Source organism: Triticum urartu, chromosome 6A (assembly GCF_056163025.1).
Source record: "Triticum urartu cultivar PI428250 chromosome 6A, HENAU_Tu73, whole genome shotgun sequence".
In the NCBI taxonomy this organism is placed as follows: Eukaryota; Viridiplantae; Streptophyta; class Magnoliopsida; order Poales; family Poaceae; genus Triticum; species Triticum urartu.
In genome coordinates, this window is record NC_141878.1 from 571588368 (window position 1) to 571613653 (window position 25286).

At 48.1% G+C, this 25286-nt stretch overlaps 1 protein-coding gene across 1 annotated transcript; it reads right to left on the bottom strand.

Moving 5' to 3' along the window:
* Positions 1-774: 774 nt before the first annotated feature.
* LOC147966448 (uncharacterized) lies at positions 775-8969 on the bottom strand. Its single transcript, XM_087530833.1, has 3 exons — positions 7465-8969; positions 5263-6402; positions 775-1287 (listed from the first exon to the last, which is right to left on the bottom strand). The coding sequence occupies exons 1-3, from the start codon at positions 8734-8736 to the stop codon at positions 775-777; spliced, it is 2925 nt and encodes a 974-aa protein (XP_087386959.1). The 5' UTR covers positions 8737-8969.
* Between the last annotated feature and the right edge of the window lie 16317 nt (positions 8970-25286).

A 25286-nucleotide genomic window follows, 5' to 3' on the forward strand; every position in this document is an offset into this window, starting at 1 on the left:
CAGTACGGAAGATCCCTCAACCGATGACAATTAGATAGTGAAGTCGGCACCACAAACAACATTAGTTGCTTTAGTAACAAGGCAGGGGAGTGGCGACACCTTAGTCCCTGCACCAAATTTGGAACAACACGGAGTCAGGGACAACACAAAAATAACAGCAGTGTAAGAACACAGTGGGAAAATGAGTTTCCCATATGGTCAAATTCCCATAAATTGTCAGAACTGCCCCATCGTCCTAAACAATATAAGTTATGTATGCTCATGTCATAAATATTTTTATTGGTTTCATTATCACCCAAACAGGTAGATTCTAAGAACAGGTGACAATATAACTTGTATTTGCTGCACTTCTAGTTGTGTCATCTATCAACCATAAAAAAAGCAACAGGAGAGGGAGTCAACCACTCCTTAGTGAACTCGTCCCCAGCAGTCACCAAATACAAAGCACTTCCTTCGGTCACTCACGACCATCGGATGATTTCTTCCAACACCCGCTGCAATCATAGTGTATCTGCAAAACTGAGAACTGCTAATTAGCATTTAGAAACATGCCTATGAAACATGTAATGCCGTTGGTCTATTCAATTCATGTATGTTGGATGCTAGAAATAACAGTGGTGAGTATGAAACGTGACAAAAATTAAGCATTGACTCATACTTGATACCTGCAAGTCTGCAGCCAAGAGTCTTGACACGCAAGAACAACAAGAACGGCGAACCTGCTCGAGTAGCCAGACGGAATTATGCAAGTTGCACTTGGAGATCCTCTCAGCGCTAACGAGCTGCTGGACCGGCAAGTGCAAGGTGCCCCTGCTCCTCTTGGCCCATCTGCGCCACAGCCTCCTGCGACATCTTGGGGACGAACTCCCTAGCCGTGACCTCCAGGACGACCTGCGATCGGCGTGCTCCCCGGGCAGCGGCGGCGGACGCGAGGAGATCGGCGAAGGAGAAGAGGTCAGCCGTGGCCGAGGCGCCCAGGAGGAGGTCGCAGCAGAGGAAGACCGGGAGCGCGACTGGGGCACACTGTCTGAAGGACTCGAAGCAGCCAACGCCGAGGAGGGAGAGACGGGCAGGGGCGAGCGACAAGCGCTCGGCGGCGGCACGTCTAGGATCTCGGCGCCGGCAAAGGGATCCGTGATGGCGGCCAGGGCGTGGTTTCCGTCGATATAGCGAATAGATCAGCGGCGGCGAAAGGACCTGCGATAGGCGGCTGGAGCGTGGTTCTAGTCGTTGTATCGAATAGATCAAGGGCAAATCCCATAGATCACAAATAGGAGAGCATGAAACCTGCACAAAACACATTTAGTAATAACACCACCAGTTACTGAAGCTGCAAGTTGGGCTGCATTATTCACTATAAATAGCTTTGCACAACGACCCTGGGACTTCTTTACCAATGCTACAATCTAGTCAAAACTTACAAGTTGAAGTGTAACAGGGGACAAAATAAAATTTCATCTCCTCAACCTAAGCTAATATTTCTGTGTCACATTTTTTTCTAGTATTCAGTGCAGTAGTTACAATGACTAAACGAAGCAACATTTCAATTTTACAGTACTTCTCCAAACTAATGCCAAGTAAAAGTGTAAAACACAAATATTCTCTGGGAATATATATCAGAATATATATAACATGAAGAAAATTTGATGTTATGCCTTAGTATCATTTCATATTGACATCTCATCCAGATATGCTAATATGTTTGGACCTTCATTAATAAACCTCTCAGAAATTAAAGCTGAATGCAAACAAGCATTACTGTAATAGGCTATTGCCAATTCCTGCAAGCAAAACCAATCCTAAGTTGATAGATTTTCTTATTCAACTATACAAACGACAAAATTTACAAACACTTATGCACTTGCAATCTACCCAGATCAATTCTTCGATAAGGTGTAAAATAGTTGGTTCCCACTAAATGATGAGTCACCTTGACAGTTAATGTCCTAAATAAAAGTTACTTCTGAAAGCACTGCCAATTAGCAACATAACATATGTTCTAGAATGGCAGTCCGTCCTTCATATAATCTTGAGAGGAGTTATTTTATTAGAACACCTTTTATTTCAAAATAGTTGTTAACATCCCGCAAAAAAGTAGTTATGAACAGAAGTTTCTTCTAAAACAAGTAGATTCTCAGCATAAAGCTCTTTTCTCTATATTCCAAACAGAGGAATATACTGGAACATGTGTAACACATTTTTTTAAATAGAAGGCTCTTTTACTGAGTGTAGCCCAGCTCAAAGGCAAAAACCTGATTATCTACTTACTTAACGATGTCACTCATGCTTATGGCCTTCCTGCACGAAATTAAATATTTCAATTACCTGATTCCGAAATCTGCAGGAGCTGAACAAAACCTGCGAATCTTCATACAAGAGATCCTTTTGGTTCCCTATTGTTGCTTGCTGCCCCTATCACCTCACTCCAGATCTAACCTGGAGCTGCCCATTGAAGATTGTAATATATATATATATATATATATATATATATATATATATATATATATATCTATCTATCTCAAATAGAAAAGGTTAAAAATTTAACAACAAACTATCGTGTCTCATAAAGATTCATAATGTGACAGCCACGAACACTGAACCCAATGCGGATGGACAGTGTTGCAAAAAATTAGTACAGAAGGAGACCATTATTAATCCGATCTCTATACACAGATGTCATTATTTTTCCAGCTCATAGCAGTAGTAAACAATATACAGTACAACTCAAAGAGCAGGAGGGGAAAGTCCATGAAAGTAGTGTTGTGCCCGAGCCTCCGAGGCAGCCGAGAAGAACCCCCTGCCACACATGTTCTTTAGAATGAAAATCCTATGGCAAGATTAATACAGATGACATTTACTACTTCTTCCAGTGGACACAAAAGATGTATGAAGATTAACTCCTTCGGCAACATCTAGAAATTCAATTAGCTCACTGCAAATCCATATAGCTTGTCCGACCAAATAAGTACAGGCCTCCAAATAGCCCATGATTTTGCTCCGAATTAAGATCTACTTTTCTGAAATTAGCCTGGGAGAAAACAATATAACCAGACAGGGAGATTGGGAAAAGAGAGAACCGAGTAGGTGGGGTGGGGAGGGGATGCGGACCATGGTGGGCTTGAGGAAGGGTGGCGGACGTCCCTGTCCAGCGCCACCACAAAGCGTACGTCCTGACAGCGGCGCGGCGCACGGTGAGGGCCTTGGCGGCCTCCCACAGCTCTCACACCACCCACTCCTTCAGGTCGTGGAGCTCCCACACTGTCCATCCGCCTAACCTGCCCAGCCCCATAGCCCTTACTGTAGAAACCGGCCTGGGGTGGGTGATGGAGACCGAGGGTCCCCTCTTGTCGGCCATGGATTGCCATGGCGGCCATGGCACACAAGCCGCATGAACGCAGATTCGATCGGGAGCCCCTTCCTTGACGACCACGAGCGCGTCGCAGACGTGGAGATCCGCCGCCTAGCCTTGGTGCGCGAGGACGCGAGGAGTGCATGCGTCGGGAGGATCGTGTCCAGGGCTTGCGTGAACGGCTTGGTCTTCGGCGGCCACCTCGAGCCCTTTTCGTCATGGCCGCGCGATCTCAGATCCGGGAGCCGCTTCCTTGACGAGCACGTACGCTTCGCGGACGTGGAGCTTCGTCACGTAACCTTGATGAGCAAGCGGATCCGACAATGGGGAGAAGGGTGGGAGCGGTGGAGGTGGCTGAGCGGGAGGGAAGCAGGGGCGGCGGCGGCGGCGGAGCGAGAGATGGGGGCAGCACCAGGGGTGGATCGAGAGGAGGGTTTTTTTTCGTGCGAGGGAGGCTAGGACGTCGTCCGATTTTTTGTTCGCTAGTCATAGTTGTCCCTGGTTAACCTACGAAATTTCATAAAATTTTTTAGAACGAAAAAAACCCAGCAGAGGTGGAACGAAAATTGACCAGCGGAGACTACCAACTGCTCCATTAGGAGTAGAGATCATTTTCAGAACTGTCTGCTGATGGCAGTTGGGCTCAGATGTTTTGTTGCAATGAAAATAACTCGGGCCAGGCCCGTCTGCATTAGAGGGAAACATTTTTTTGAAACGGAGGCAAAAACTTTGCCTCAATTTTTTTATGAAGAGTTGTGTGGAAATTTCTGGATTCCTTCTCACATTGCTAGCTACAGAGCAGGGTACATATATGTACACTAGTGGGCCTTTGGGCCGCACACACACATACACACACAGCCCAACACTCCCCCTCAAGATGGATGATAGATATCTATCATTCCCATTTTGTTACATGCTAAATTACATTCTTTGACACCTAAACCCTTAGTTAGACTATCTGCTACTTGGTTCCCTGAGCTTACATAATTTAATTCTATTATACCCTCATCTAACTTCTCTTTAATAAAGAAGCGATCAATCTCCACATGTTTTGTTCTATCATGCTGGACTGGGTTGTTGGCTATGTTGATAGCTGATTTATTATCACACCACACCTTCACAAGGCCCCTTCTCATCACTTTCAGTTCTGTTAGAAGATTTCTTACCCACAACATTTCACTCAGGCCTAATGACATAGCCCTGTATTCCGCTTCAGCCGTCGATCTTGATACAACTGATTGCTTCTTGCTTCTCCATGACACAAGGTTCCCTCCAACAAACACACAATATCCGGAAGTAGATCTTCTATCATCAAGACAGCTCGCCCAATCAGCATCACTATAACCATCTACATTTAAATGGCCATTCTTCTTAAACCATAGCCCCTTCCCTGGACTACCTTTTAGATATCGCAAGATATGGTGTACTGCATCTAGATCGCCACTCCTAGGATCATGCATGTATCTGCTTACCACACTCACAGCATAGGAAATGTCAGGTCTTGTGTGGCATAAGTATAAGAGTCGCCCAACAAGCCTTTGATAATTCTCCCTATCCACTGGTTCTCCTGACTGCGCAGAAAGCTTGTGGTTTTGATCAATAGGTGTTGATGCAGCCCGACATCCAAGCATACCTGTGTCACTAAGTAAGTCCAGAACATACTTTCTTTGAGAGAGAACTATCCCTTTTGGAGACCTTGCAATTTCAATGCCTAGGAAGTATCTAAGGTGGCCAAGATCTTTCACCTCAAATTCCTTGCTTAGGTTCTTCTTCAATCGCAATATCTCTATGTCATCATCTCCTGTGATTATGATATCATCCACATATACTGCGAGGATTGTAATCCTACGCTCTGCGTGCCGATAGAACACCGTGTGATCACCATTGCATTGCTTATACCCCATATGACATACCGCATGCCTAAATCTGTCAAACCACGCTCGTGGTGACTGCTTGAGCCCATATAGTGACTTTCTCAATCTGCACACCTTTCCGGCGGTCCTAGGAGTGGAGAAACCAGGCGGAATCTCCATGTACACCTCTTCATGTAGGTCGCCATGCAAGAAAGCATTTTTAACATCTAACTGATGTAAAGGCCACCCAAAATTAGTCGCGCAAGAGATTAGGATCCTCACCGTGCTCATCTTTGCCACCGGTGCAAAAGTCTCATCATAGTCAATCCCATATGTTTGACTATATCCTCTAGCAACTAGTCTTGCCTTGTACCTTTCGATTTTCCCTTCTGGATTCTGCTTCACTGTGTATATCCATTTACAACTAACAGCCTTCTTTCCCTCAGGAAGATGTACAAGTTCCCAAGTTCTATTTTTTTCAAGGGCATTCAATTCCTCAATCATAGCATCATGCCACTTTGGATCTTGCTTTGCGGTTTTCCAGTCTTTTGGAATTTCCACTGATTGTAGTGATGAAACAAAAGCTCTATATGCAGGGGACAAAGATTCATAAGATACATAATTGCTTATGTCATGCTCAAAGCCATACCTTGATGGGGGCTTTCCGGCCTTGATGCGAGTTGGCTTCCGCAAAGCAATTGGCAACTCAAGAGAGCTATCTTTCCCAGATGGAGTGGGTGTGTTGCATGGTGTATCAGTTGTTGATGGAGTGGAATTGACAATATCACCTATTTCAGGTCCTTCTTGTTCTACCGATTGTACCTGCTGCTCTAAGTGTTGCAACTCAACATGCTCTACAGGTTGTTGCTGTTCTACGAGCACCTTCCTTTGGTTTCTCCTCGTATACACCTGTAGATTTTTTTCTTCATTTACTCGTCTCCATGCTTGCTCACTTGTTGGTTCATTCACCAGACATGGAATGGAACCAATTACTACCTTTGACCTCCTTGCTTCTTCACCCTCCTCGCTACTTGATTCATGTCCCCCCTCTCGACCATCACCATCAACATTAGGGGGTTCGAGATCAAATAATGAGCTAAGGTCAGTCCTCTCACCATAATATGGCTCAGATTCTCTGAACGTCACATCCATGCTCACAAATGTGCGTCGCTCGCTCGGGCTCCAACACTTGTAGCCTTTCTGTCCCGATGGGTATCCAATAAAGATGCACTTCATTGCACGTGGATCTAGCTTCCCCACTGAGGGTCTATGATCCCTAACGAAACAAGTGCATCCAAAAACCTTGGGTGGAACCACTAATTTGTTCTCACCTAGTAGCATTTCGCATGGAGACTTCATTCCAATCACTCTTGATGGCATGCGATTAATGAGATATGTAGCTGTCATCACAGCCTCACTCCATAAGAATTTTGGCACGTTCATCGTGTACATCAATGACCGAGCCACCTCTAAGATGTGGCGATTTTTCCTTTCTGCCACTCCATTCTGAGGAGGTGTGTCTGGACAAGAGGTTTGATGCAATATACCTTGTGCTGATAGAAAAGCACCAAATTCCTTATTCACATACTCTGTCCCATTATCTGTCCGGATCATTTGAACTTGTGTGTTGAACTGATTCTTCACATAGGCATAAAAATCCAGAAAACATTTGAACACCTCATCCTTGTGCCTCATAAGGTACACCCATGTCATGCGAGAGTAACAATCAATAAATGTAACAAAGTACTTCATTCCACTAACAGAGATAACAGGACATGTCCACACATCTGAATGAACAAGCACAAAGGGAGATATACTCCTAATCCCCCTATTTACATAAGACTTCCTTGTGTGTTTGCCAAACTCACAAGCGTCACACAAAAGCTTACTCTTATCCACCCCACACATTACATCAGGATATACTTTGCTCATTTTATCAAAAGACATATGTCCCATTCTACAATGTAGAAGTATCACAGTAGCTTCTTTCTCTCCTATCATCACTGCTAACACGGTAGACGTTGCGGTGTTTGTATCCTCACGATCCATGTACCATAGCCCATTATGCCTGGTTGCGGTCCCAAGCCTCCTCCCTGTTCGCCTCTCCTGAATTATACATATTTTCCGGTCAACTATTATTCGACAATCCAAATCGTCTATCAAAGCACTCATTGACACAAGATTGACCGGAAAAGCAGGAACATGCAAAACCGATGAAAGTTTAATAAGTGGTGTGCATTGTATTGTGCCGACACCTTTAACGGGCTGTGAGGTGCCATCGACTGTTTGGATAGTTTCCTTATGTGTGGGTGGATGTTGAGTATATGACTCAAACTCATTCGATGTGCCCGCAACATGTTTAGATGCACCTGAATCAAGGATCCAATCTGGTTGTGATACTAGTGAGGAAGTAGATGTGTGGGCACAATTACCTTCATTGGCATAAGCAAAGTGAGCAAAATCACCAAATGTGATGTCTCCTTGGCCTTTATTCCCCGCATTCTCCATCTTCCTTTTCAACTTCCTCAACTCTTCTAACTCTTTTACAGAGAACTCAACTTTGTCAGAGGATTCATCTTCATGGACCGCCACATTTGCTTTGTGACCAATCCTATATCCTCGACCTTTGCCTCCTCTTGTTCCACCTCGGCCATTTCCTCTCCCTCTTCCACGGGTAGCCCCGCGCGGGGCATGACAATCACGACTCAAGTGCCCTGTCTCACCACAGTTGAAACACTCCCTGGTCTCACTGTTCCTTACTATGAAGGCAGGACGAGATGGAGTTGTTATATTGTTCTTCATCACCTTCAGTCTGACCTCCTCTTGTGCAATTGCTGCTATAGCTTCCTCCAAAGTGGGGAGAGAGGGTTGATGGAACATAGTAGCGCGTCTTCCCTCAAATTCTGAGTTCAAACCCTTGAGGAATTGGATCACTCGCCTACGTTCAATCCACTTCTTAACAGTAGATATGCAATCTGCATGTGGCAACTCGAGAGGGTCGAAGTGATCTAGATCAGCCCATAATCGCTGCAGCTCAGCAACATACTCCATTACAGTGTGCTCCCCCTGTCTCAGATCACTAACTCTCTCTTGTGTCTCCACCATCAACATCACATTCCCTTTCCCAGAGTATAGCTTCGACAGAGTTTTCCATACCTCAGCGGCATTTGAGATTGTCTCAACAGTTGCAGCAATGCTCGGAGACAGGGAATTTAACATCCATGCCACCACCAATGAATTGGTGGTATTCCAATTCCTCCATTCTGCACTCGCCTTGCCCACTGGCTCAGTCGATTCTCCTTCAACAAAGCTCTCTAACCCCTTTGTCTTTAGGATCAGCAAAGCCCTTCGTGACCAACTTAAGTAATTTCTTACCCCCTCTAACTTAATATCATTCGGCATCAATTCTATCTTCTGCACAGTTTCAGCATGAGATATCATCTCTCTACCAGAGGGCGATCCGCCTCCGGTCTTCTCTGTGAGAAGTTGTGCCAACTTCTCAAGCACTTGCTGGAGTCCTTGATTTTCCCCCATTGCTACAGCAGCACTCAAATACACAGGCAAACCGCAGTACAAGCCTCAATACAAGACTCACCTTGTAGTACTGGAGCAACAAGCACAACAAGGTACCAGACAAGGCCTCCCAGTCTTGCAGTACACCTCTCTTCTGTACACAGCAAGCAGTCTCTGCTTTTTCACTGTCACAGGCGACCAAATCTACCCCAAGCAGCTCCCTCCGGATTCCCCTTCTCTGCCTTCTTCCACGAGCTGCCTTCTTCTGTCTCAACCAGCAGCTTGCCTCTCAGATCCCAGACCACCCCAGGACGCTGCTCTTCTCTCCCCTCCTGACCTCCACCGTCCCTCTCGCCGCCGGCGGCGACGGGGGTTACAGTAGCCGCACCCGCTCTGATACCATGAAGAGTTGTGTGGAAATTTCTGGATTCCTTCTCACATTGCTAGCTACAGAGCAGGGTACATATATGTACACTAGTGGGCCTTTGGGCCGCACACACACATACACACACAGCCCAACATTTTATTAAGAAGAGTTTGGAAATAATTACAAGAAACAGACCGAGCTGTCCAAAGTTCCTACTCTCGCGGTAAAGTTGAGCTCAAATGTTTCGCTCCCTCAACAACCCATTGGGAGGACACATCTTTGATCTTACACACAATTACACTAGGCATGAAGCAACATTCCTAAAACCCGAGCGTTTCGCTCATTCCAAAGCTCCCATGAAGCAAACAATAAAAGCGATGCCATCCCCTTCCTCGTGTGACCATTAGCAATGGCAGAGAGCTCCACCATTCCAAGCCGGTATTGAAGTATGGCAATGTTCCATATGAATGTCAGTAGGGCCAAGCCATGCCGGAGGTCTTCCCAAATGCTCCGAGAAAATCTGCACTTGAAAAGGATGTGCGCGGCAATCTTCGATTCTCTTTTACACAATTGACAAAGATTACAGTTCGGCCATCCCCTCCAGTGCAACCGGTCGGCCATCCACACATGACCATGGAGGGTTAACCATGCAAAGAATTCATTCTTTGGTGGTGCCCAAGTACTCCAAACAGCCTTTTTCATATTTGAGTTGTTGGTGTACCCAAGCTGTACAGGGTACGCTGACAATATCGAGTACGATCCCGAGGAGGTGAAATTCCAAGAGTAGTCATCTTCAACGTCCTCCCTAAGTTGCACCCCTGGAATTCGGTGATGTGTTGCACTATAATGCCCGAAGAAAAGTCATGCTAGAGATCCAGAGTACATGATCAATGGCCGTCTCAGACAGAAATATCCTTCTTGGCATTTGAGATCTCACAGATGGACGACGTGATGTCTTTCGGCTTGCCCCACCCAACCATGGAGCCACCCATCAAACAAAACAAGCAAGCAAAATGGACAGAGACTATAATGCAACATCAAACAAAATAAGCAGAAACTATAATGCAACATCAAACAAAATAAGCGAGTAAACTGAACAAAGTTCTGAGTGATGGACCTGGCCATGATTTGACATGAGTGCTAAATCCATTCATGAAGGGGTTCAAACTCAGGATGGGAATGGGCCGGCCCGCTTTGGCCAGGACCTGGTCCCTGATGACCCCTCTATTCTGTTCACAGACATGGAGCCGGCCCAATGGTCAAATGCTGAGTGGTCTCATGTCTCATTGAGAAACATGGTCCGACCCAATTTAATACTAAATTGTACAAGAACAACAATCATTTACAAATAACATGATTTCAACTAGTATCATTTAGCTGTAGGGATGTTTAGTAAGTTAAGATATTTATAATTTATTTTTTCAAAGAAAAAATAAACATATGCAGCTCCCTTACTATTTCTACCATGAATCGTTTGCATCATAAGGTGTCGTATTTGTAACTCTCAAACAAAAGCAGTTTTGAGTCAAAAGTATGCAAATTTACATAAGTACAATGGTAACAAACAACCTTGCAAAGGCATGTGCACTGTAACGGCAGATTACAGCCTCGAGCAACTAAGGGCTCATTTGATTCAAAGGATTTTTATAGGAATTTTGGAGGATTATATAGAATCCTTAGGAATTTTTTCTATGTTGGTTATTTGATTCATAGGATTGAATCCTATAGAATTTTTTTCTAAGGATTTCTTTGTACTTCTTCTCATAGGATTTTTAGCATCCACTCAGATCTTTTTGAAAGAATTCTTTGTTTTTCCTAGAGGCAATCAAAAAAATTAAAATAAGATTGAGATGAGCATTACATTGCAATCATATATTTTCCTATTCCCATGTTTTTAGAATCCTGTGAATCAAAGAGGCCCTAAATTTTGGTCGACCCGCTTGTCCCGATGGGTCGATGGTGACTCGCTCACCTGGCCTAATTTTCCTATGAAGCCAACCCCGAAGATCCATCGGCGAAATCACTAATTAAGGAGTACTCGTTGCAAAGAACACTTCACTTTTCCAGGTCGCGACAAGTGGCGCACATGCAGCGCGCCACTTGTCGCAACCTGGGAGTTTTCCCTTTTTTCGTAGATCCGCTTATTCAAAATGTTTTATCTCTTAAACCGTGTGTCCAAATCTCGAACCGTTTTCACCATTGGATTCCTAGCGTCGAGATCTTTAAAACTAGATCCCATGTTGATAGGTTTTAACAAACTTTTTTTTTTCACGAAAAAACCAGACGAAAAAAACCGGGCAAAAAACCGAACCGAGGGCACAGTTTTTTTCCCTTTCCGAAAGAGGCACACCCGTGCCTCTCACGAAATCACAACCGTGCCTCTCGTGGAAGCAAAACCATGACTCTCGTGAAAGGAAAAAAAACAGAAAACATGTTTTTTTCTGTTTTCGAGAGACATGACGGTGACTCTCGCGAAAGCACAACCGTGCCTCTCGCGGAAGTAAAACCGTGACTCTCGTGAAAAAAAACAGAAAACGCGTATTTTTTCCCTTTCCGAGAGGCACGGCCGTGACTTCCCCGTAAGCACAACCATGCCTCTCGCGGAAGCAAAACCGTGACTCTCACGAAAGAAAAAAAAAACAGAAAATGTGTTTTGTTTTTCCCTTTCCGAAAGGCATGGCCGTGACTCTTGCAAAAGCACAACCGTGCCTCTCGCGGAAGAAAAACCGTAACTCTCGCAAAAGAAAAAAAAACAGAAAACGCATTTTTTTCGTTTCCGAAAGGCACGGCCGTGACTCTCGATAAAGCACAACCGTGCCTCTCGCGGAAGAAAAACCGTGACTTTTGCGAAAAGGAAAAAAAAGAAAATGCGTTTTTTCACGCAAAATTTTTTTTTCGAAATTTTTTGGTCGAAAAGCTAAGAAAGACAGGAGGAAAACCAAAACATCGGAAAAAACCCTGAAAAAAAACCATTTAAAAAGCCGAAAACGTGTGTGGAAAAATTTAAAAAAAAATCCGAAGAGAGCGTCCAGAGCGCGACACGTGGCGAATGGTTGAGAGCGCGCCAAGTGGCGCTGATCGTTGCGAGGCTTCCGAAGGAGCGCTCGTTAACTAGTTGCTCCCATCCATCGGCCTTGAAATTGTGGGCCAGATCAATGTCCCAATGGGTAACATCGGCTCATTCTCATCGTGGGTTCAAACGTCCGTGTGTAGTGGATCAGTATCATGCGGTAGTGTGATGCAAATGTATAAATGAATCTCTACTCCTAATAGAGCAGTTGGTAGTCTCCGCCGGTCAATTTTCGTCCCACCTCCACTGGTTTCTTTTCGTCCTAAACAAATTTCGTAGATTAACCAGCGAACAAAAAATCGGACGACGCCCTAGCTCCCTCCGCCCGCGGGTCGCCCGCTCCCTCGCGCCCCTGTTGCCCCAGCTGAGTCAAGCGGTTATGCAACCCAGACATTTTGAGTATGTGCTCACTGACAGAACTATTTTCCTCCATCTTACAGCTGAAGAACTTGTCGGAGACCTCATATCTCTTGACCCGGGCATGAGCTTGAAAAACCATTTTCAGTTCTTCGAACATCTCATATGCTCCGTGTCGCTCAAAACGCTTTTGGAGCCCCGGTTCTAAGCTGTAAAGCATGCCGCACTGAACGAGGGAGTAATCATCAGCACGTGTCTGCCAAGCGTTCATAACGTCTTGTTCTGCAGGGAAAGCAGGTGCTTCACCTAGCGGTGCTCGTAGGACATAATCTTTCTTGGCAGCTATGAGGATGATCCTCAGGTTCCGGACCCAGTCCGTATAGTTGCTGCCATCGTCTTTCAGCTTGGTTTTCTCTAGGAACGCGTTGAAGTTGAGGACAACGTTGGCCATTTGATCTACAAGACATATTGTAAAGATTTTAGACTAAGTTCATGATAATTAAGTTCATCTAATCAAATTATTCAATGAACTCCCACTCAGATAGACATCCCTCCAGTCATCTAAGTATAACATGATCCGAGTCAACCAGGCCGTGTCCGATCATCACGTGAGACGGACTAGTCAACATCGGTGAACATCTTCATGTTGATCGTATCTTCTATACGACTCATGCTCGACCTTTCGGTGTTCTGTGTTCCGAGGCCATGTCTGTACATGCTAGGCTCGTCAAGTCAACCTAAGTGTTTGCATGTGTAAATCTGTCTTACACCCGTTGTTTGTGAACGTTGGAATCTATCACACCCGATCATCACGTGGTGCTTCGAAACAACGAACTGTCGCAACGGCGCACAGTTAGGGGGAACACTTTCTTGGAATTATTATGAGGGATCATCTTATTTACTACCGTCGTTCTAAGTAAACAAGATGCAAAAACATGATAAACATCACATGCAATCAAATAATAGTGACATGATATGGCCAATATCATATAGCTCCTTTGATTTCCATCTTGGGGCTCCATGATCATCTTGTCACCAGCATGACACCATGATCTCCATCATCGTGTCTCCATGAAGTTGCTCGCCAACTATTACTTCTACTACTATGGCTAACACGTTTAGCAATAAAGTAAAGTAATTTACATGGCGTTTCTCAATGACACGCAGGTCATACAAAAATAAAGACAACTCCTATGGCTCCTGCCGGTTGTCATACTCATCGACATGCAAATCATGATTCCTATTACAAGAACATGATCTCATACATCACATATATATCATTCATCATTCATCACAACTTTGTCCATATCACATCACATGACACTTGCTGCAAAAACAAGTTAGACGTCCTCTAATTGTTGTTGCAAGTTTTACGTGGCTGCAATAGGGTTCTAGCAAGAACGTTTTCTTACCTACGCCAAAACCACAACGTGAATTGCCAATTTCTATTTACCCTTCATAAGGACCCTGTTCATCGAATCCGATCCGAGTGAAGTGGGAGAGACAGACACCCGCCAGCCACCTTATGCAACTAGTGCATGTCAGTCGGTGGAACCGGTCTCACGTAAGCGTACGTGTAAGGTTGGTCCGGGCCGCTTCATCTCACGATGCCGCCGAATCAAGATAAGACTAGTAACGGCAAGCAAATTGGCAATATTGACGCCCACAACTACTTTGTGTTCTACTCGTGCATAGTAACTACGCATAGACCTAGCTCATGATGCCACTGTTGGGGAACGTTGCAGAAAACAAAAAAATTTCTCTACGTTTCACCAAGATCAATCTATGGAGTCAACTAGCAACGAGAGGAGAGTGCATATACATACCCTTGTAGATCGCGAGCGGAAGCGTTCAAGAGAACGGGGATGATGGAGTCGTACTCGCCGTGATCCAAATCACCGATGACCAAGTGCCGAACGGACGGCACCTCCGCGTTCAACACACGTACGGAGCGGATGACGTCTCCTCCTTCTTGATCCAGCAAGGGGGAAGGAGAAGTTGATGAAGATCCAGCAGCACGACAGCGTGGTGGTGGATGCAGCAATGATCGCTGATGAAGCTGTGTACCTAGGGTAGGGGCATGGACCTGTCCTAAGAGCCCTACCCAAGGACATCCCTAGAAGAAGTCACCCTTCAATCGACTTGAAGGTATCCCACTCGACGGATTCAAAACACTCGACCACAAAGCCAACCACTCGACTGACAGGAGATCTAAAGTCACTCCGCAAGCAAACAGTCGGCCATTAAGTAGTCTTTATGGTCATCATAGCACTTTATTAGGGACGTTACCAGTAACGCCCAGTCTTAATGTATTTTAACCCTGCATTACTGAGGGCCGGAGGGGTCTGGCGAACTCTATATAAGCCACCCCCCTCCTCAGTAGCAAGGGTTCGCACCCCTGGAATTCATACACACATAATCCAATCGACCGCCTCCGGGCACCGAGACGTAGGGCTGTTACTTCCTCCGCGAAGGGCCTGAACTCGTACATCCTGGTGTGTTTACAACTTCTCCATAGCTGAGATCTAGCCTCTCCATACATACCCCCCTACATCACTGTCAGAGTTAGAACCACGACAGTTGGCGCCCACCGTGGGGCAGGAGTCTTAGCGCCTAGTTGGAGAAGTTGCGATTTTTCCGATCCCTTTGATCATGTTTTCGTGCGGGGATTTGGTGGAGGGCCGCGAGATCCGTCTCGGCGCGCTCACGTTCATCACCGACGACTCCGCTTGGCTTCAGGAGGCTCCACTCGACATCGACGCGCTCCCCGTCCGCGGTGCGACGCACTTCCGCGCATGTGTTCGTGGCGTCCTCCTGCGGCAGCCGTCGACCCAGTATCAGTCGGCTCCCGTGTCATCTTCCCGCCCTGTCTCCCCCCGGCGCAAGCGCTCCGGTCGGTCGAGACTTCAGAGGTGGGTGAGGCATGCCGTGGCTCACCGGTCGGCAGCCCCACAAGTCGCGGCAATCGAGCCCGACGAATCCCTCTACGGCCTGTTCGACTGGCTCCGTGGAGACCGCATCCGAGTGCGACAACAGCGACCCAGCGGCTGAGGTTCTGGCGGTCGATGGAACACACAGTCCTCCCGGTTTCCCTCGCGCCGATGGAGGCGCGGGTGGAGGCGACCCGTCGCATCCCCACGATGAGTATCTCCCCGAACCTCTCACGTCATTGCAGCGAGAGGAGCTTCGCCGCCGGAACATGGATGCACTCCACACTCCTATCGTCGGAGAAACCCCCGAGGCCCGGGCCTTGGAGGATGCGCGCTTGGCTAACTTGGCCGAGCGCACTCGACTGGAGAATCTCCAGCGAATACTCGACGAGCAAGCGCGTCTGCGAGCTCCCGAGTCCAGTCGACGTCAGCTCTTCCCGCCTACGCTGGTATATCGAACCCCAGTTCAGAATTTGGCAGCCGCGGCCCGTATAGCAGAATCGATTCAGCCCTCCCAGTCGGAGGCTGGCAGGGGCTTGTTGCAAATCATAGCATTGCTCCGGGCAGCGGGAAACCAGAATTCCGCTGTTTCTCAGTCGCGGAATAGGATCCACAGTCGATCCGTTGCAACGGATACAGTCCAGTCGGCCCACAGCCCAAGATCGCCCCAGAGGCGTGAGGGACGCGGAGACCGGCACGATCAGTACAGAAGAAATGAGCAGTATGATCACCGATTCGGTCATGATGATCGGCGTCGAGTGCCAACCCCTCCCCCGAGGAGTGGGTCATATGCGCCTCGGCAGCGGGATGACAGACGCCCTCATAGTGTTGGGCGGAGGGTTCTAGTCGACCCCAGAGACCCAGGCTTTGATGCGAGATCCATCCTCGTTCAGGGTCTGGTTGACAGGAACAGAGCTCACCGAGAAGGCCACGACAGAGATGCGCCTGCCAGCAGCAGAGTACATGTTTCAGGGCCAGAGTGTTTCAGTCGAGCCATCAGAGCCGCAGTGATTCCTCCCAACTTCAGGTTGGCGACTGGAGTCAGCAAGTTCACCGGTGAGTCTAAGCCTGACACTTGGCTCGAAGATTACCGAGTGGCTGTCCAGATTGGCGGTGGCAATGATGAGGTAGCTATGAAGCATTTGCCTCTCATGTTGGAGGGCTCAGCCAGAGCGTGGCTGAATCAGTTAGCACCCAGCAGCATCTACACTTGGGAGGACCTCTCCTGAGTGTTTGTCACAACCTTTGAAGGAACATGCAAGCGACCTGCAGGCCTTATAGAATTGCGGTCTTGCGTGCAGAAACCGAATGAAACTCTGAGGGATTACATCCAGAGGTGGATCACATTGCATCACACAGTTGAGAATGTACCAGATCATCAAGCAGTTTGTGCCTTTAAAAAAGGCGTTAAGTACAGAGAATTGAATCTGAAGTTTGGTCGAACTGGAGAGATGTCTCTGAATCGGATGATGGAGATTGCCACCAAATACGCTAATGGTGAAGACGAAGATCGCCTCCGGAGTGGCAAGCACAAGGCAGTCGCCCAAGAAGCCGGAGGAAATTCCAGTCGGAAACAGAAGCGGAAGGCCGAGCCAGCCGCCCCTGGGGAGGCCCTGGCCGTAACCCAGGGAAAATTCAAGGGAAAACCCAAGGGGCCCTGGAACCCCAAGAGAGTTAAGGATCAAGATGGAAATGATGTTTTGGATCTGCCATGTCACATCCACACCAAGAAAGATGAAGAGGGTAATCTTATTTACCCAAAGCATACTACTCGACAGTGCCGGCTCCTGATCCAGCAGTTTCAGGGGAAGCAGTCCAAAGACAAGGAAAAAGAGTCAGACAGAGTTGAGGACAAAGAAGAGAGTGACGATGGATACCCCCAAGTCAATTCCACCCTGATGATTTTTGCTGATGTCGAAAGCAAAAGTCGACTGAAAGTCATTAACCGTGAGGTGAATATGGTTGCTCCGGCAACACCCAGTTACCTGAAATGGTCTTAGACTGCCATCACATTCGACCAGTCTGATCACCCTACGCACATTGCCACCCTGGGAGGCAAGCTTTGGTGGTCGACCCAGTTGTTGAAGGCACTCGACTGACCAAAGTCCTGATGGATGGTGGCAGTGGCCTGAACATACTGTATGCAGAGACATTGAAAGGGATGGGCATTCCGATGTCTAGGCTCAGTACCAGTAATATGAGCTTCCATGGAGTCATTCCTGGGAAGAAAGCCGAATCACTCGGCCAGATTGCTCTTGATGTGGTTTTCGGTGATTCAAAGAATTACCGCAAGGAAAAGTTGACATTCGAGGTTGTGGACTTCCAAAGTGCTTATCATGCCATTTTGGGCAGGCCAGCTTATGCACGCTTCATGGCTCGACCGTGTTATGTGTATCTCAAACTGAAGATGCCTGGCCCCAGAGGTGTGATCACTGTTACAGGCAATCGAAAGAAAGCAGAAGAGTGTTTTCAGAAAGGCTCAAAGATCGCTGATGCTCAGATGGCAGTGGTCGAGCTGCAAGAGTACCAGAAGACTGCCGATCCGAGTGAATTGCTACGAGCCAAGAAGCCTGCTTCAGAATCAGCTTTTCAGTCGTCTGGTGAAACAAAGCCAGCCCACATTCACCCGACCGACCCCAATGCTGCCCCGACTCACATCTCAACGACGCTCGACTCCAAATAGGAAGAAGCGCTCATCCAGTTCCTCTGTGAGAACTGGGACATCTTCGCATGGAAGCCCTCTGACATGCCTGGAGTTCCCAGGGAGCTGGCTGAGCACCGTCTACGAGTCGACCCAAAATTTAAGCCTGTGAAAGAACATCTTCGACGGTCCGCCGTCCAGAAGAGGAAAGCTATTGGCGAGGAGGTGGCTCGGCTCTTAGCAGCGGAGTTCATCCGAGAGATTTACCACTCCGAGTGGCTCGCCAATGTTGTCATGGTCCCCAAGAAGGACAAGTCACTTCACATGTGCATTGATTTTAAACATATCAATCGGGCTTGCCCGAAAGATTATTTTCCTCTCCCTCGCATTGACCAAATAGTCGACTCGACCGCGGGGTGCGAGCGATTGTCTTTTCTGGACGCCTATTCCGGGTACCATCAGATCCGTCTGTATGGACCCGACGAGATCAAAACAGCTTTCATCACTCCATTCGGATGCTTCTGTTATGTCACCATGCCATTCGTCCTCAAGAATGCCGGAGCCACATTCATGAGGATGATTCAGAAGTGTTTACTCACCCAAATCAATCGGAATGCGGAGGCATACATGGATGATATTGTGGTTAAGTCACGGAAAGGTTCCGACCTGCGGACTGACCTTGCTGAAACCTTTGCAAACCTCAGGAGGTATGATACCAAGCTCAATCCATCAAAGTGCACATTCGGAGTTCCAGGTGGAAAGTTACTCGGTTTTCTCGTTTCCGAACGGGGAATCAACGCCAATCCTGAAAAAGTCGGTGCCATACTCCGGATGAAGCGCCCTGTGCGTGTGCACGATGTCCAGAAGCTTACAGGTTGCTTGGCCGCTCTAAGTCGATTCATTTCTCGTCTCGGTGAAAAGGCGTTGCCCCTTTACCGAATGATGAAGAAGTCTGACAAGTTCGAGTGGACTCCAGAGGCTGATGCAGCATTTGCAGAGCTCAAAACTCTGCTCTCCACCCAGTCGGTGCTTGCTGCCCCAATCAGTAAAGAGCCTCTGCTGCTTTACATTGCGGCCACAGGACAAGTTGTCAGTACAGTACTTACAGTCGAGCGGGAAGAAGAAGGAAAGGCCTTCAGAGTTCAGCGCCCAGTATATTATGTGTCTGAAGTTTTGACCCCTTCAAAACAAAGATATCCTCATTACCAGAAGCTTGTATATGGGATTTATATGACCACGAAGAAGGTTGCTCATTACTTCTCTGACCACTCCATTACAGTCGTCAGCGACGCCCCACTGTCAGAGATTCTGCACAATAGAGATGCAACTGGTCGAGTGGCAAAGTGGGCGATTGAACTCCTTCCCCCGTGATATCAAGTTTGAAGCAAAGAAGGCTATCAAGTCCCAAGCAATCGCAGATTTCGTCGCCGAGTGGATTGAACAGCAAATTCCGACTCAAATTCACTCGGAGCACTGGACCATGTTCTTCGATGGATCTAAGATGCTAAATGGTTCTGCTGCTGGGGTAGTATTAGTCTCCCCCCGAGGAGATAAGCTCAGATATGTTCTCCAGATTCACTTCGATTCCTCCAATAATGATGCAGAATATGAAGCACTTTTATATGGGTTGCGCATGTCCATTTCACTCGGCGTCCGTCGCCTCATGGTCTATGGCGACTCAGATTTGGTGGTTAATCAGGTGATGAAGGAGTGGGACGTCAGAATTCCGGCAATGACTGGTTATTGCAATGCAGTGAGAAAGTTAGAAAAGAAATTCGAGGGGTTAGAGCTTCATCACATCCCCCGACTGAAAAATCAAGCGGCTGACGATTTGGCAAAGATAGGCTCCAAGAGAGAAGCCATTCCCAGCAACGTGTTCCTGGAGCACATCCACTCACCATCAGTCCAAGAAGATCCTTTTACAGAAGAAGCCCTGCAGCCGAAAAGTGCCACAGATCCGACTGAAGTCGAAGTTCCTGCTGTGGTCGACCTAATCATGGAAGTCTTGGCAATCACTCCTGACTGGACGATACCGTACATCGCGTATATCTTGAGGAAAGAACTCCCGGAGGACAAGGAAGAGGCTCAACAGATCGTCCGTCGATCCAAGGCCTTCACAGTCATAAAGGGACAGTTGTATAGAGAAAGCGCGACTAGAATCGGTCAGAAGTGCATAACACCAGAAGAAGGTCAAATAATCCTTGATGATATCCACTCGGGGACCTGTGGTCACCATGCGTCTTCTCGGACCATTGTGGCTAAAGCATACCGAGCGGGATTTTACTGGCCAAGAGCAAATGAAATGGCGAACGAGATAGTCGACAAGTGTGGAGGGTGCCAGTTCTACTCCAACATGTCACACAAGCCTGCATCAGCCCTGAAGACCATTCCACTCGTCTGGCCCTTTGTAGTTTGGGGACTGGACATGGTTGGTCCACTGAGAACAGGCAGGAGTGGTTTCACACATGTGCTTGTGGCAGTCGACAAGTTTACCAAATGGATTGAAGCTAAACCTATCAAGAATCTTGATGCTTGCACTGCTATCAGTTTCGTCAGGGGGTTAACGTTCAGATATGGAGTCCCGCATAGCATCATCACTGACAATGGGTCAAACTTTGATTCGGACAAGTTCAGAGCTTTTTGCGCCTCTCAGGGCACACGAGACGACTACGCATCGGTCGCCCATCCCCAGTCGAACGGACAAGCTGAAAGGGCAAATGGTCTGATTCTGAAAGGACTAAAGCCCCGGCTGATGCGCGATCTCAAGCACGCAGCGGGCGCATGGGTCGACGAGCTTCCGTCGGTTCTGTGGGGATTGAGGACCACCCCAAATCGGTCGACTGGAAGAACTCCGTTCTTTCTGGTTTACGGAGCCGAAGCAGTCCTGCCGAGCGATCTACTTCACAATGCGCCACGAGTTGAGCTTTACACCGAAGATGAAGCAGAACAAGCCCGGCAAGATGCAGTCGACCTCTTAGAAGAAGAGAGGGAAATGGCCATGATCAGATCGACCATTTATCAACAAGACTTGCGTCGATTCCACGCCAGGAATGTGAAGAGTCGAGCCTTCCAAGAAGGAGATTTGGTCCTCCGAGTGGATCAACAGAAACCACACAAGCTTGCTCCTACTTGGGAAGGCCCCTTCATCATCACCAGAGTCCTCCACAATGGAGCGTATCACCTCTACAATGTTGATCGCCAGATCGACGAGCCGCGAGCTTGGAATGCGGAACTGCTCCGCCCCTTTTACACTTGAGTTCTCTCTCGGATAAGATGTAATAAGAAAAACTTCTGCAGTTCATTTTTATCAAAGACAAGAGTGTTCCGATAATTGCTGTCACTTTTGTTTGCATACGAAATCCCCCAGTGGGTGACTTAGCTGCGAATCCGCTTCGCCTAAGTTTGTAAAAAAATCCTACCGAGTGGAGAGCAAACCTCCCACTCGGAGGCTTAGCTGCAGCCCAGTGCTCGCCTAAGTGTTTAAAAATCCTACCGAGTGGAGAGCAAACCTCCCACTCGGGGGCTTAGCTGCAGCCCAGTGCTCGTCTAAGAGTTTTAAAATCCTACCGAGTGGCGAGCCAGCTTCCCACTCGGGGGCTTAGCTGCAGCCCAGTGCTCGCCTAAGTGTTTAAAAATCCTACCGAGTGGAGAGCAAACCTCCCACTCGGGGGCTTAGCTGCAGCCCAGTGCTCGCCTAAGAGTTTTAAAATCCTACCGAGTGGCGAGCCAGCCTCCCACTCGGGGGCTTAGCTGCAGCCCTGTGCTCGCCTAAGTGTTTAAAAAATCCTACCGAGTAGAGAGCAAACCTCCCACTCGGGGGCTTAGCTGCAGCCCAGTGCTCGCCTAAGTGTTTAAAAATCCTACCGAGTGGAGAGCAAACCTCCCACTCGGGGGCTTAGCTGCAGCCCAGTGCTCGCCTAAGTGTTTAAAAATCCTACCGAGTGGAGAGCAAACCTCCCACTCGGAGGCTTAGCTGCAGCCCAGTGCTCGCCTAAGTGTTTAAAAATCCTACCGAGTGGAGAGCAAACCTCCCACTTGGGGGCTTAGCTGCAGCCCAGTGCTCGCCTAAGAGTTTTAAAATCCTACCGAGTGGCGAGCCAGCCTCCCACTCGGGGGCTTAGCTGCAGTCCAGTGCTCGCCTAAGTGTTTAAAAATCCTACCGAGTGGAGAGCAAACCTCCCACTCGGGGGCTTAGCTGCAGCCCAGTGCTCGCCTAAGAGTTTCAAAATCCTACCGAGTGGCGAGCCAGACTCCCACTCGGGGGCTTAGCTGCAGCCCAGTTCTCGCCTAAGAGTTTTAAAAATCCTACCGAGTGGAGAGCAAACCTCCCACTCGGGGGCTTAGCTGCAGTCCAAGTACTCGCCTAAGTTTGAAAAATCTTACCGAGTGGAGAGCAAACCTCCCACTCGGGGGCTTAGCTGCAGCCCAGCGCTCGCCTAAGTACGGAACACAACCCAACCCGCAAGGACGACGAGGCGCAAATCGACTGCTACCTTCTCCTTCGGAGCTGCACCACAAATACAAGGTTATTTCGAGTGAAGACCTAGTTCCACTCGACGGATCGACCACGAAGATATTCAACGATAAATCAAGTTCAGATAAGACCCAAAGGTCCCAGGCCTCAGATCAAAGTACTCGAGCCCTCGGCTCGACAGAGTTTAACGGTTACAAAATCCACTCGGCATTCCGAGGCAAATTTAAAGTAAAGCATAAAAGTTTTTCATTCCTCGAGCGGAGGACTGGAAGGGGCGACGAACTCGTCCAAGTCGATCCCGTCTGCAATACGAGTAGCAGCAGCAATGAAAGTCTCCATGAAGTCCTGAAAGCTGTGCTTCCTGGTATTGGCAACTTGGATGGCGGCCAGCTTTTCTTCTCGCGCCTCCTTGCAATGGACGCGGACCAGAGACAGAGCGACATCAGCACCACATCTAGCAGAAGATTTCTTCCATTCCGCCACTTGACCCGGGACTTCATCCAGTCGAACCATCAGGGAATCGAGGTTGTTCTGAAGCGATGTTCCAGGCCAGAGTGATGTGTCGATCCGTGACATCGCAACCTTCAGTCGAGCAAGATAGTCAACAACGCTGGTAACACGAGACTCTAGTCGGAGCACGTTCATAGCAGCCTCGTCCTTCACGAGAGAATTGGCAGGATCCAAGCCTGGCTCCACTCGACTAGTTTCCTCTTCGAAGCTCTGGCAGAATTCTGCAAACACAATTCAAGAATAAGACAGTGGCCTTACGCGGGCTTGGTAACTGCAAGACAGCCGGGTCGGAGTAATTACCTTCGAGCATGACGAACAGCTTCTTGGCGAGTCCACCGAGATAAGCCTCCAGATTGTTTACCTTCCCCGCCAGCTCACCCGCCTGGTCGTGCAGAACCATCTTGTCGTTCTTCAGTCGGCCGACCTCTTGATTAGCTGTCTCGAGAGCAGTTTTCAGTCTGGAGTTCTCCTGTTCAAGAGTTCTGACCGAAGCCAGTTTCTCTTCTGCAAGCTTCGTTTTGCTCAAGGCCTCCTTCTGTGCTTCAGCAAGATCTTGATCCTTCTTCTTTAGAGCTTCCTCCAATTTATCTACAGAACGTCGAGTGAACTCAACATCAAGAACGGGCAAGAAAGGAAAGTCACTCGTCAAGAATGAGAAACCTCACCAGCCATACCTTTTGCTTCGTCTCGCGCCTTCTGCAGGTTCTGTTGAGCGAGCTTCAAGTCAAGGTTGAGCTGGATCTGTTTGTTCTCCAACTCAGTGTAGAGAGCCACAAGTTCACAGGATTTCTGCAAAAGTCAGTTGACAGAGGTCCAAGATAAGTTGCTTCTGAGTAACCAAGAGACAATGATGGCGTTTCTAGGACTACAGCTGAATGAAAAACATTCAATAGTAGTCTCGGGGACTACACCCAGTGGGTGCACTCAGCGTGCCCCCACTGGTTTTGAAAAAAAAATTGACTGCCCGCAGTCGACCAGATACAGTTTCATTCGACATGGCCTGACCAGACCGAGTGAAGAAGAACTACAGCAACACAATATAAAGACTATAGTCGACTGCCAGCAGTCCACCGTAGTCTCGGGGACTACACCCAGTGGGTGCACTAAGCGTGCCCCTACTCGTCCAAGACTTAACAGACACACCCAGTGGGTGTACAGATTTAAAGATCTTCAGAAAAGAGATTCTTCAGATAGCATACCCTAACAGAACAAGCAGTGAATCGACTGACCTGGATGTTACTCTGAAGAGCTGAACTCGCGTCATAAGCTGCTTGGTTGGCTTCTCGAATCACCTTGACCTGCTCCATCATGATCCCTGCCTGGCGTATAGCTTCCTTAGCCGCACCCACTTGGTCCTCAGGGACGTGGTGTGTGGCGAAGAGCGAAGGCGGATTGGCGGTCGACGTCGAAGGCCGCACACTCGTCAGAGGAATGGCGAAAGTCACAGAAGCCCGAGTGGTATCACCACCGAGCTATGGCCTCAGGCGCCGGAGTGGATTGTGGGGTCTCGCCAGCCGACGCTTTCCTATTCCGCCTCACTCTCAGCGGCGCTTCGTCTTTGTCGTCAGGAAGGTTAATAACATGAGGAGGAGCTATGAGAAAAATTCAATCGACCAGAGTTATAAGAAATCCTCAGTCGATTCAAGGCAGAAGATCAGTAATCATACCAGGGTTGGAAGTAACAGCATCTTCCATCTCTTGATCATCGTCCTTGGCGGAGATCTCAGAAGTAGCAGCACTACAAATTTTGAAAGACAGTCAGTCGGCTCAGTGGATCGACCAAGGATCCGTCCATGGTCGACAAAGGAGAACAAGTTCTATCATTACCCAGAAATGGTGGGGATAGTCATCCTCATCTTGGGCAGAGCCTTGGGTGGCTTGGACGGCGCCGCGCGGGGGTGCTTGGGAGCTTTTTCAGTCGGCACTGGAAAAGAGGTCCGAGGGCACTTCGACGACTGCCCAACGGGAGTAGTGGCCTTACCACGTTCCCGCGCAGGGTCGTGTGTAAGCTTGGATCGCCTTTCCGAGTGGGGAGGTTCAGCTTCCTCCTCTTCCTCCTCTTCGCTGGAGTCGACGTCGTCGTCTCCCTCTCCTTCGCCGTCAGATTCCCACTCCCCCTGTTCGTCTCCGCTTTCGCCTCCGCTCGCCTCCCCTTCCTCGGCCTGCCCCTGTGCTCCATTGGGTGTCGAGTACATCTCTGTAGTTGCCTGGAGAACAGTAGA